This window comes from Ambystoma mexicanum, chromosome 2q, assembly GCF_040938575.1.
Source record: "Ambystoma mexicanum isolate Mex_15411 chromosome 2q, UKY_AmexF1_1, whole genome shotgun sequence".
NCBI classification, from domain to species: domain Eukaryota; kingdom Metazoa; phylum Chordata; class Amphibia; order Caudata; family Ambystomatidae; genus Ambystoma; species Ambystoma mexicanum.
Genome location: NC_090924.1, coordinates 685,235,965 through 685,249,241, shown reverse-complemented (window position 1 = coordinate 685,249,241; position 13,277 = coordinate 685,235,965). Strand labels below are relative to the sequence as shown.

The 13,277-nt window shown below is 43.1% G+C and overlaps 1 protein-coding gene across 1 annotated transcript; it reads right to left on the bottom strand.

Moving 5' to 3' along the window:
• Nucleotides 1-974: 974 nt before the first annotated feature.
• On the bottom strand, nt 975-4,529 carry LOC138569688 (hemoglobin larval subunit alpha-like). The gene is made up of 3 exons (XM_069647877.1): nt 4,333-4,529; nt 1,971-2,175; nt 975-1,317 (listed from the first exon to the last, which is right to left on the bottom strand). The coding sequence occupies exons 1-3, from the start codon at nt 4,425-4,427 to the stop codon at nt 1,189-1,191; spliced, it is 429 nt and encodes a 142-aa protein (XP_069503978.1). The 5' UTR covers nt 4,428-4,529; the 3' UTR covers nt 975-1,188.
• Nucleotides 4,530-13,277: the final 8,748 nt, after the last annotated feature.

Here is a 13,277-nt window from a genome sequence, read left to right as displayed (position 1 = left end):
CTGCATTTGAGGGAAAAGTAGCAGGACTTTCACCGTGGCTGTCCCCCTAGCCCCTCTTCCAATGCTGGATAATATAGGGAGGCTTAAGAAACATTTCATTAGCTGTAACTGTCTTGTTATTCCCACAAGGAGCAGAGCTCAACATTTCATGAACTGTAATGAGTCATTAATGGCTTCTATCAGTCGAAGCCTCATATTTTAATGACAACTTAAAGTTTATGAAATGCCGAGCTTTGTTCTGTTGTGGGTATAGAGTATTCTGAGAAAAAGCTTTACATCAACGGCTTCTTCAAAGGCAGCCTCGTGTTTTAATGCAAAGATTTCTCTCAAAATGAACGTGTTTTTTCTATTACAGCAATGAGGCAGCTCACTCGGTGCTCTGCTGCTTTTGTTTGTGACAGCTCGGAAGAGGGGGCATGCTAGAGCCTAATGCAACCAATCAGCGACGAGCCGAACACAGCCGAAGACCAGGGGATACCGGATTGACATGGGATACCAAATATTACAGAACAGCGGGGTGGATGGCTCGTTTCACTCTGTTGAGTGCCGGGATCGCCAATGCTATTGGGTGGATTGTCCTGTCTCCCAAACTTGTGGCGCACTTCCTGCTTCCTTATGCAGCATACTGCCGTCTACTCCCAGGGCTACCTTCGTGTGGCAGACTGCCTTCCTCTCTGTGGACTGATATCCCGGTCTCCTTTTCTGCGGCCAGGACCAAATTGCGGATTGCACTTTCCACTTTTCTGTGGCTGGGATCGGCCATTTTAAATTGGGCTGACTGCCTTTCCCATCATGGGCAGAGTGCCCTATCTACTTTACTGTGGCCGGGATCGGCGTCCTGAACTGGGTGGACTGCCCTTCTAATTATGAGCTGATTGCCCTTTCCCATTCCTGTGCACACAAGGCTGTTGCCCCTCGTCGCCAGTTGTTTTGTCTTTTACGGCCCCACACACTCAATAATTATTACGGAGTCATTGTAGGAGTAACCCTTCTTTATTGACCTCTCCAGATTCTGTCCCGGGCTCTCATAGCCCCTCCTCTTCCTCCCTCATCCCGTGCCCCTGTCCTTCCTCTCCTCCTTAAGGTCGCCATTGTTTTTAAGGAGGAATGACCTTATTTACTCCACAACAAACCCCAGCGGCCATCTTCTCTACAATGTTCACGTGATTTCCGCACTGAGTCCACAATTCATCTGTACTTGGAGGTGAGGACTGCAGATACTGCGGCCAGGAACTTGTCCCAGGCGGCGTGAGCCTCAGGGGTGAAGTCGGCTGGGAAGTGGACAGCTAGGACTGTCTCAATGCAGTGAGAAAGCAGCTGAAACAAAAAACAAAAAGATGTTTGAATTGTCCCTTTAATATGTCTTCCTCGAATCAAGAAACATTGCCACATGCCTAGCTTTCTTGTCTCTTTGTTGATGAGGAGTGTTGACACTTTTAGACACTTTCTATTACACATTGTAAGTGGTCTAGTTTTCTCCTTTCACTCACTTATCCAACCTAACCCTTGTTTTTCAAATGTATGTCTCCTTAATGTATGTCTTACACAGATCTCCCCCCATCAATGACCTGAAACATTTCTGTCACACCATGACCCCTCCATTTCCCAGTTTTGTCGCCCACTCAAAGCAACTCTCTGTCTGCCTCTCTCTTAAATTTGTGTCGTAATTGTTTAATCTCTCCTACGTATGCCACGGAACACCAACAATATACCTTGTTAATATGAAACACATGTTTAAAAGTTTGCAACAGTTCTGAGCAGATACAATGTCATGCTGCCTTCTATTAGCTCTCTAAAAACCTTAAATATCAGCTAATTGTAAATTCATTTTCAATAATTCTTTCGGCTCCATTGTTAATTGGGAAGGTTGGCTTGACGGGCAGAAGACAGAAATCCTTCTAAATACCAGTCCTACTCTGGGAGGGGGTTGGGGGGGAGAGGAGCGCATAGATCTTGTAAACCTTTCCCACCTTGAAGTTTCCGGGGTCCACCCTCAGGTTGTAGGCGTGCAGGGCGCTCAGCTTGGACAGGGCGTTGCCAATGTCATCCACGTGCTTGGCGGCTTCACCAATGGCGTTCAGGACCTTGCCGCCATGCCGGCTCAGGTCAGCAGAGCCCGGGCTGAGGTCGAAGTGCCGGAAGTAGATCTTAGACTGTGGGAAGCTAGTGAACAACCTGGGGTATGGACAGAAAAAAGTGAATACTGGAAAGTGCAGGAACTCAACCGAGGTAGATGTTGCACGCGCTTTTCACACTGTATGTGCCTCATTCCCTCTACCCTTAAAACCAGGGGCTCTTAATATGGATTAAATCATTATTTAATGGTCGATCTAATACAATAAATTGTCAATATCGATGCTCTATATTTATAAGAATTCGCACGTACCACATACTACTGCTCACTATTGCTTTAAGGAATTCCAAAATACTGTATTCAAAGCAACTCGGCTGCATATTTCATTACAATTTCCAGTGAATGGAGAGTGCTAACAGCCTGGGGAATGGGCAGGACAATGCCACTATGGCTAACAAAAGAAAAATATCCACTCCGTGAATAAACTGGGGCGTTACTTTACTTAGTAATTTATTTAAAAATTGTAAGGGTCTCAATGCCCAATCCTTATTTATGTATTGGATTTTATAAAATGAAAATCGCAAACAAAGTCACCTCGTAAGACACACACACCCAGGGCCCGTATTGTATATTTAGCAATATAGTATGGTGCCTTTAAGCCTAATTGCACATATTAACCCTGCAACCCATTCTTAAATATAAAACTTTTGCTATCCAGGCACAAGGCCAGTTTGGTCTTGTGGTTAAGTTCAAAGCCTCACAATCTTGCCGGCCATGGTTCGTGGCTTGGCTAAAGCTTTTAATGTTATTCTCTTTGCAAAATATCACATTATTTTTATTTAAAAGGGGGAATTAACGAAAGGTTCTGTTTATCCACAAACCATGGCCTGCAAGACTCTGGACTAGAGAACTTAACGCAAGGCCACTACCTTCGAGGTGGTAGCTGGGAGGTGGTAGTGGGCAGGGGGTGGAGGAGCGAGGTGGTAGCTGGCAGGTGCTGGGAGGCGGTAGTGGGCAGGGGGTGGAGGAGAGAGGTGGTAGCTGGCAGGGGTTAGAGGTGGTAGCTGGCAGGTGGTGGGAGGGGGGAAGTGGTAGTGGGCAGGGGGAGGGTGGTGGGAGGTGGTAGTGGGCAGGGGTGGAGGAGAGGTGGTAGCTGACAGGTGGTGGGAGGTGGTAGTGAGCAGGTGGTGGGAAGAGAGGGGTGGTAGTGGGCAGAGGGTTCTTTTTTATTGTGAATTGCCCAAATACTTTATTATTTTTTTTTATTAGACTGTTCAATCATGCGGGTTAAATATGTAACTTTTGCAGCCCCAGGCAGAAGGCCATTTTGGTCTTGTGGATAAGTTCCAAGCCTCACAATCTTGCAGGCCATGGTTCGTGGCTGGGCTAAAGCTTTTAATTTTATTCTATTTTCAAAATATCACATTTTTTTTTTCAAATAGAATAAAATTAAAAGCTTTAGCCCAGCCACGGACCATGGCCTGCAAGATGGTGAGGCTTGGAACTTAACCACAAAACCAAACTGGCCTTGTAATGGGGCAGCAAAAGTTGCATATTTAACTCGCATAATTGAACAGTCTAATAAAAAAAAATAATAATAAAAAGCATTTGGGCAATTCACAATAAAAAATACTACACTTCACGCCAGTCACTTGACCCCAAATTATTTTCAAATGCAACACGTTGTCATGCACAGTTCCCGTCAACGTGCTGCATTTGAAAATAATTATGCTTTTAAATTTGGCGTGAGGGAGTTTAGATGTGGCTGCAATGCAATCTGACATTACTTCCATGGAGCCCATTCCTCAACTGTCAAGCTGATATGAAAGGCCATTGACCACACCGAGATCAGCCAGAGCCACAACACAATCAACGGAGTCCTTAGCCCTAGCTATTCAATACAATGGGAACACTTATTTTAGTAACTTCTATTGTCCAGCTTTTCAAATTCTACAGATGTGTCGTCAGGTGCACCTTCTGATGTGTGATGCCGCCTTCTTTTACACTGCGGGTCACCACTCAAGCTCGCAGTATACATTTGTCATGTATTTTTAATTACACACGTTTCAATGATCCTGCCTATGTGAACTGATGGACTAAAGTAATTTGTGGCCTTATATAGCACTTCACGCTGTAGCCCATATGTTTCTAAGCGCTGTAATAACATCTGTATTGTACCCAATGTAAAGGATGTTTGGACCTCTGCAGGATTAAAGGCTGGGTCGGCCCTGCTCAAATGGTATATAATGAAACATTACCTGTCCAACGCTTCGGCCCCCATAGCTTCAGAGTGTCCAGCCATCTTCCCCCACAGGGAGACGATGGACTCTTTCTCAGCAGCACTCAGGGTCATCTTGGTAGGCCTGAGGCCAGCGGACTCAGGTTTGGACGGTACAGCGCGGGCCCCTTTTCAAAGAGTCAGAAACCGAAGGCTTGGTAGTCTTCCATTGCCATTGGTCACTTCTGGCTTTCGCCCAAGCAGAGTGCGTATCTTATCTCCTGCGTGAGGGCTGCGGGGAAGAGATCAGACTGCCCAAAGGCTGCGCCCTGGATCTCACACGTAGGACCTGCTGCCTCCCCAGTATTGCGACACAAATGGTTCTCATTCAATTTCATGACACTCAGTCAAACTCGCCTCAACTTAACACTTGGAAATTGGAAGTTGATTTTGCAGTTAACAAACATGTCTGCAGAAAATGGTTGCATTCCATTGGCTCTCACAGCCACTAGTTTTTGAGTTCACTTAACTGGGTTTTAGGGTCTCAAATGCACCTGGCATCGTGCGAGTGATGGCCTAGTGATCATATGCAGCAATCCCAATATCACCCAGCTCTTAACCAGGGCCAGGGGACTATGTTACTGCTACTCTGAGTAACTTCAGGTCACTGAGCCGTAACCATTATGCATGTAAATCTCTTATCTAAGTATTGTTTATAACCGCTTCTGCCTATTATGCATGATTCCTTGCCCTCTTTTCTGCTTGCAAGCGCCCTGATGCCTTTGGGGTTGTCGCGCTCTACAAATGAAAACAAAAATAAAACTATTTTCGCCGCATTCACGGTTCTATTTCCAACACGTGCTACTAATATCACACTTTTGCGAGTGACATACTTACTCTTTTAACTTAAAACAAAACAGAAGCATGTATAACTGAAGCCAGCTCACACAAAAAATGGCAACATGCCCAGGAAACAATTTTGATACTGATACAAGTATTTCCTTATCACTTTGAGTAGTCGCCTTTCGTCCAAATGGAAAACGTATCAAGTGTATTCTGCCTGTGCTGCTGTTTGAAAATGTAGACATCACACAGAGAATGATAAGTATTATAGTTTGTGGAAACAGGGGATCCCCTTAGAGGGTATGCGCACATCTCTACTACAGCAAAGTCTTGTGTACATGTGAGTTGTAAACTGGCTGCAGCCGTGTGGTGAGTTAGGTGATTTTCCATTACCGCCTACAACAATTACAGGTAAGGGAAAATACTGACCTCACAGACTGCGCACTTTCCTGTCATATGCATTTAGTCATTCATGTGATTCATGGAATAATAACTCAAAATGATAATGAAAAAATGAAATGAACACTTGAGACAGGGTAAGTATCAGTGCCTCTGTATTATTATGCATACAGATTAACATGTACTACTTTCTGTATTATTGTTCATACAGAGTGGTATTAGCTTCCAAAAATGGATTTACATTCAAATTTAAAGACTGTAAAGAGCACAACAACACATCTCAAGTTAGAAGACATGAAGAACACAACGACACGCCAAGTTAGAAGATATGAAGAACACAACGACACGCCAACACGTGTTTCAACCCAAAAAACAGGTCGTCCTCAGGGCGTATATCTAATTAGTGTTAAGTCAAATTATATCTTAATTGTTAATCTGACAATCTTTTTCCTAAGGTAATGGATGAGGAGACAAAAACCGGAGAGGGGGGTGGGAAAGCAAACACCAAAGAGAGAATCATTAGATGAGCGACCTTTTTAGACCACAAAGTCCTCAAACCTGTGAATTTACAGCATTAAAATTTCCAAAAGTAACGTTATTATTTAAACAACACATGGTTGGTAAAAAGCATTATCCCACAGATTCAATTTCAGTATGTCGGTTTATCCCTGGGAGCACAGCAGGTTTTGGTACAAGTAGGACGGTAAAAACGGATTATAATTACCTATGCGTGGGGCTGTAAAAATTCGATCCTGTAGCTGTTCATTTAGAGCGTGAGCAATTGGATAACTCTTAAATATCAGATCGGCGTAACGGTTTGTTTTAAGCAACTGAAATTAGAAAAAAAACATATTTGGCACATGAGTTGCAACTAAGTTTGTATTGGCGATTCCAATAGTTATATTTTATTGGTTAGTAAGCAAATGAGCATTTACCTGAGCAGTGTTTGGCTATCGTTAACAGTCGACCTCTTTGCTGAGGCAGTAATTGAGAGCCGGTTTCCCTCTTACAATTATATATGGCCGTGATCTGTAAAGGTTAGGTGAAAGAACAGATAAAGTCCTAATCAATGCCCAGATCTAGGGCCTCATAACGAGTTGGGCGGTAACGCCGGCGGTATTACCGCCAGCGGTATTAGCCCTACCGCCAAACCCCCGGTGCTATTAGCGCCGGATCACGGGTTTAGCCGTAATGGAATTCCCCATTGAGCCCATTCCGGAATGCCCCATTCCCCATTGGGCTGAATGGGGAATTTTCGTGCTCTTACCGCCGGCGGATTTCCCGCCGGCGGTAATAGCATAAATTTTCGGCAGATTTCCCCCCAGCTCACAAAATAAAGTCTTCCTGACTTCCTTCCCAGATGGCTAAAACATCATCTTGGATGCAAATGCAATAGTGTTCCTCGATTTCCAAATAAACATTACATGAAAATAGTATTAAATATAAGGCACAAATAATGATTTAGCTGAATATATTAGTAAAACTGTTAAAGGGTAGTTGGCTTTGCATAAAGCACACAATGAATGCAGCATGTGCTAAAAATAGACTACATGAATTGAGTGGGGCCCTGCTAGCTCTAGCAGAATGCACAAGGTAACTCAGCCGCTGTTCCTGTCCATCACAAGCCAATGGAGACTAAAAAAGATTCTGCATGACATACAGAGTACTATGGGAAACCAGGGTTTTTTGTAGAAATTACTGGATCAGATCAAATATAATTATGTTGAGTGAAGCGTTGAGAGAATGGCGGGAAGATGTGTTTATGTATGAATGTTTATAACATAGCAAATTATGCTAAACAAGAGCAACAATGTATTCCTGCAGAGGCAGCATTGTCCCAAACAGAACCTAGCCATTCCAGAAGGAAGAACTGCAGCATCCCTTGAAATGCAAGAAGGACAATTTTGGATGAGCTCTGCCAGTATCCAAAAACCAAGTCAAGAGTATTTATGCCCCAGGCGCAGCACCAGTCTTCAGGACCTGGGAGTGGTTGAGGGACAGAATATACTGCTCTGGGGCAGAGTTCTTTGCCAATCCTCACTTCTGTACAGATTGTATTATCTCTTGCAAGGTAGACTCATGGCCTTAACTTCCCTAGACAAGTGCATTTTCTCTGGTGTGAGCGTGATCAGGGGGTACCCCAATGTATTTAAGGGGTAAAAGTATAGCCTACCTTTTACACCCTCCGCCCTGGTGGCTCGCACCTACACCGCTTGTGGCTCCAGGCCATGCATCACTCAACATTCCTAGCACTTCACTTGTACTCACCCATGAGCTCAGACCCCACAACACTAACCCCCTGCCTTCTTCCTTGCTGCATTTGCATGTTCTGAATACCCACAAGCCATAGTAGGGTTGTCCTTTTTTCCTCTTCCCCTCACTGCTCTTATTTTATTGTGTTTTTAATGTATTTCCCACTCCTGCTCCCTCCCTTGGCCTGTTGGCGCTTTGAAACAGTATTTTCTCATTGTATAAGCACCTAAAAAGCAAACAATAAATAAATATCTGCACGTCCCGAGAGCTTTTTTTATTTTAAAAAAAACCCTTACAGTTTTCAGGGAAATAGAGGGTGACCACTTAAATCTTTACAATCTACAAACAATTTGACATAATATTTGTAAATCAAACAAACATATACAATAGTTTTAACCATTTTAATAGTTTTAACCACATCTCTAGAATCCTGTGAGCGATTTGGACCTGCAACCTTTCAGGTAACAGCCCTATGCATTAATTCATTGTGCTACAGAAGACTGGCTGGGAAATAGATAGATATCGAGGCATGTAAAAGCAAAGGCATCTTTATTTTATCATGCCTACATTTACAGGTGAAACAGCACAGTCTATGTATCAAGGATTAGTGCTGGCATTGGATACTGTGTGATTCCACCAGCGACACGGCTGGGGAAGGTGGTGAGTGGGGAGTTGTTGTCCTACATCTATGTTTGTTGCCATCCTGTTTTTTTGTTGTTGAATATCTGGTCACCCTAGGCACATGGTAAACGTGTGAGTACCTGGGCATATGATCACTGTATATAAGGTATGCATGTAAGGTATGTGAATATGCTGCCATCATATGCCAAGTGCCAGCTCAAATACCCCAGTAATGTTGTCGCATCATCGTAGAAGGGCCCTTGAAGAGTAAGGAAACCAGGGACTTAAATGGTGCCTCAGAAACAGCATGGATCCTGCATATAGAAAATGATCATGGAATTGCAAATGGGGGGGGATCCAGAGTGTACATGACTGCCGTTCCAACGGCCATACTGCCTCACAGATAGAGACATTAGCAGCCCTATCAATGCCTCGAACTCTTCTAGTGGACCGGGTCCGATGGTATTTGCAGTTCACTAATTAAATCTGCCATTGACGTCTGGTCTTAGGCCCTACACATACTCTTTTCCACTCTTGTAATCACACAGAAAATCCCTCCATCTTGGCGCGGTAGTATCATTGTACCTGTCTATAAGAAGGGTAATCCAGCCGACCCAGGTAGCTATCGTATCCTGGCATTGCTGGATGCCCCGGCTAAGATCTTCGCCAGAGTACTTCTACAGGAGCTAGAAAAATGGGCAGAGGTCTGTGGAATCATCCCCTCAATCAAACTGGTTTTAGGAAGGGGCAAAACACCACCACGAACACCCTTGCCCTTAACACAATTATTCAGCAGGGTTGGATGGTAAGAAAATGACGTGGCATTTATTGATCTTAGTGCCGCGTTCGATACTGTAGACCGTAACCGACTATGGGGCAAATTGGCTGACTGGGGCATTTTGCCTGGCCTAATGTGCATGATCATTTCCCTACACAAGAACACCCGAGTCAAAACCAGGATGGACGAACATGGAAGAGCCACCACATGGATAGACAAACATAGAGGCCTCAAGCAGGGTTGTTTCCTCGTGCCCATACTTTTCAATCTCTATCTAGCTGATATGGGCAGTGCTTTGACTAGCACAGCCGTCATCCCCCCTAAACTGGGCTCAGTTGCAATGAAATGGCTGGGAAATGCGAATGACATTGCTGTCCTTGATCTAACTCCACGTGGCTTGCAGGCCTCCCAGGAAAACCTGAAGGTATATACCGACTGTAATTCCTTGGTGGTGAATACATCGAAGACCACAATCATGGTATTCTGCCCACCCAAGAAAAAGATAAAGCAAGTGGAGCGGGAGATGGGTGGAAGACAAGTTGAAGTGGTCAACAACTTCAAGTACTTAGGTCTGCACCTTGACAATAAGTTACAAGACACTGTGCACCTTGAGTACGTCCGGACCAGAACCTACATCCTTATTGGCACTATTAGCTCTTTCACCAACAAGGCAGGTGGGTTCTTAATCGATGAACTGCTCAAACTTCACCATGCAAAGGTGTCCTCTACCATCAAGTATGGAGCCGAACTATGGGCTATGCAAAACCTCGCAATGGTCAGAAAACTGGAGCCTACCGTGCTAAAAAGGCTTCTAAGACTACCACAGCAAACCACTATTGACATGATCTTCCTTGAATTCACTGTGTTGCCCATAGCCTTACAAATTCAATCTAGTTGTCTAGTGACTGCATGGAAACTCTCAAATACGCCAGCTCAAACTCTCATGAGCCTCATACACATGGCCAAAACTACACAAGTTGCACTAATGCCCAAGAGCAATTTGACAAGGAGATCTAACGGTGGATATGACACTAAGCACATTTAAGCATCGACTTAAGGAAACGCTGAGCGAGAATAGCTTTGAGTAGTCAATGGCTAACTTAACTAAAAACCATGCATCTGAATTTTGCTGGCACACTCAGGATAGGCACACATCACCACCATATATCCAACACTTCATTGGCAACTCCCTTGTCTCGGGCGATATTAAATTGAAACTCAACAACGTCAGGACAAGGGATATGGAGGGAGCATGATACGGCATCAGTAGGGAAGGCAGGGGAGGCCGATCGCGTGGAGCAAGCACTCTCGAAACAGTAAAACATCTTTTGCTCGAGCGTGAGGCCCTCGGAACATTGAGACAAACCACACTGCTGGCCAAAGGTATGACGGATGTGGAAATGCTGCAAGGAGGATGCAAGCTGTTTTTAAGTGGGACGAGTGAAGCGTGTATCATCTACTTCACACTCCTGTGGAGAAACACTTCAACTATTCTGGATATCTACAGATGAACTGTTTGTAATCACTGGGCATAATACCCTGAGTTTCCATCTCTTTATTTTTCCTTTTTTTCCTTTTATTTCAATACTCTGATGAACTTCAATCTTGCTATGCATTCATCTTATGGCTGTATGAATTTCTTTTTTTTTTTACTTGATTTGGAATTGGATTAGTATTGCTATGTTGTGTGAAAAGTTTGTATCAAACTGTACCAGAGTAAGTATGACTGGAATAGGTACCATATGTAAGCTTCATCTCCAAATGTCCATGCGCTACCATCATATATAAATGCTAGAGTCACTGCATGTAAGGTTTAACCATACATGTCCAGGTAATAACCACCATCTTTTGTGGTGCTTATATGCATATGAATAATTCTATCTATGGTTGCCCCGCTTGTAATCATCCCAATTACAAGTGGGAGAATTACAGTGTCAATCCCCATTTTTGAGGTCTGTAGGACGGCATCGAGATTTGGAAGGAATTAACATGGGTGGTAATTCTGAGGCAGTCATTTGTCCAGTTTTAGTAATAATTTGTAGGAAATACCACCAGCGAAGTACTGGACATTATAACCAAACTTGGACATGGCAGTGCAGTAAAAGTGGCTATACATCTGATACCAGCCCTGGAGCCTCATGGTGAGGCATACGAATTGGATACTGTTCTGTGCTCTTTACCCTGTGAGGGATGTGGAGACATGAAGTCATTCTTCCTATTAAAGCATATTTGACCAATGAACTATAGAAATAGCAATTCCAGTAGCAAAATGTTAGTATAAGGACACACTCGCCCTGGTTGTTTGATTGTTAACACTATGAAATAGGTACTGCTAGGCCTCCAAATACGGTGCGTACTAGGCCTTTTTACGCATGGAAATCTTGTAAATACGACAGCTTTATTATTTTCCTGTGTACATTTACACACAAGTTTAGAGCAGAGGGCAGTTCCAAGTTCAGGTTACTTGACATAAACCAGAATGCTTCTTTTCATTTTTATGTACATGTATCTAATTACAAGCCATAGAGAAAAGCCTCTGAAACAGAATGCAGTTCTCTGAAGTCTTTCAAAAAAAGAAACTGCACACTGTGATAAAAGGAATAGTTTCTGTCCATTCAGATTCTGCTGTGTTGATGCTCAGGGAGAAAGCAGAACCACTGTGAATATTTATTTTCCTATCATTTTCGGATTGCATAATTAATAAGATGGAAAAACTAAGTTGCAATTGAGAAGTAATCTTGTGTAGCAAATTATGCTTTTATTTCTCCAGTCTAAGCAAGCGAGTATTTGTCAGAGTTCCTGTGCTGTGTGAATAATCGTGCGGAGGCAGATCATTTTTACTCTTATGATTTAATTTACACTCTAATTATAAAAACAGTGGGTAAAATAATGAGTGTGCACGGTCTAGTTTACATCCATTCAACCTTGCAGTCAATGGGGTACATTACTATAAATGGTCAGTGGTAGCAGAGTCTATGGCTTAAGGGTGAGTAATTGTCAATACAACAATCACCTGCGTCATAGCCTCAAATCTTCAAGACTGCAATTAAAACATCCAACAACTGACTCTCCAGGGAGTGCAAGCACTGTTCAAAAACAAACAAGTGAAAGTTACATTTGTAATTGAAATAGAAACTCAGCAAAACCTGTTCCTGTGATAATCCAGATAGGTATTTAACTTTATGCAGCACTTCATAAATGGTTCGTCAAACATCTAGGCACCATAATTATTATACCTTAGTCGATGCTCAATTTACCAACCTCTGAAGGATGTTAGACAATAAGATAGCTCAGCCGGTTGAGTTCTCGTTGCTTCAATCTGTGCGTGATCTGTAGGTTGCAGGTACGAATCCTGGCAAGGCCAGTTCAGCCTTTCATATTTCAAAGATCGATGTACAGTGCTTTGCCAAAAGCGCTATATAAATAACCATTTTACCATGAGATTAGATATAGAATTTAGTGTGGAGTCCTTGCCTCTCTGCATTGATGTATCCTAACATTGGCATACCATTAGGTAGTTATAGCTCCAGGAAATGCAGACTTTCATTAAACATCCGAAGACAATTCTGCTATTGAACCTCTAGACACACAATACAATTCATGTTTGCTGTACTATCTATTTGGGTAGGTTTTTGTGTTTTCAACATTTAACTGTATACAGGAGAGATCAAATAACCAGAACTTAGAGAAATAATGAAAGGTGTATTCTGTCACAATGCAGAAAGCTGCCACATAGTAATCATTTCCATACAGTTTTTGCACACGTCGGCTGGATATCGCATACATGTTACTCTCTTGCAAAGGAGAACATTCATTTTTACTCTCTTGAAATCACATTTACTCTCACTCAAAGTTTAAAAATAGGGAGTAAAATAGTTGCACCTCAAAATCTTATCTGGAACACTGGGTACTGCCTTTGTGAGGTGAGCCCCATTATCAGTAAGTGGTACAGGGTGGACATTGGCAGCAATAAGCAGCACAGAGGCTGAATTAGCATTGTTAAATTGAACTGCCTAGAGCTCTTTGTGTCAGAGAAGATGCAAGGTAGTCCCTCAATACTGCCTTTGAGATGGGACCCTACAGGAGGACTG

Bases quoted from the DNA above. Each gene is read 5' to 3' on its own strand.
- LOC138569688 (XM_069647877.1), bottom strand. From the start codon at position 4,427: ATGACCCTGAGTGCTGCTGAGAAAGAGTCCATCGTCTCCCTGTGGGGG. The intron at 2,176-4,332 runs GTAATGTTTCAT...TCCATACCCCAG, and splicing joins GGGGCCGAAGCGTTGGACAG to GTTGTTCACTAGCTTCCCAC. The intron at 1,318-1,970 runs GTGGGAAAGGTT...TTTTTGTTTCAG, and splicing joins TGGACCCCGGAAACTTCAAG to CTGCTTTCTCACTGCATTGA.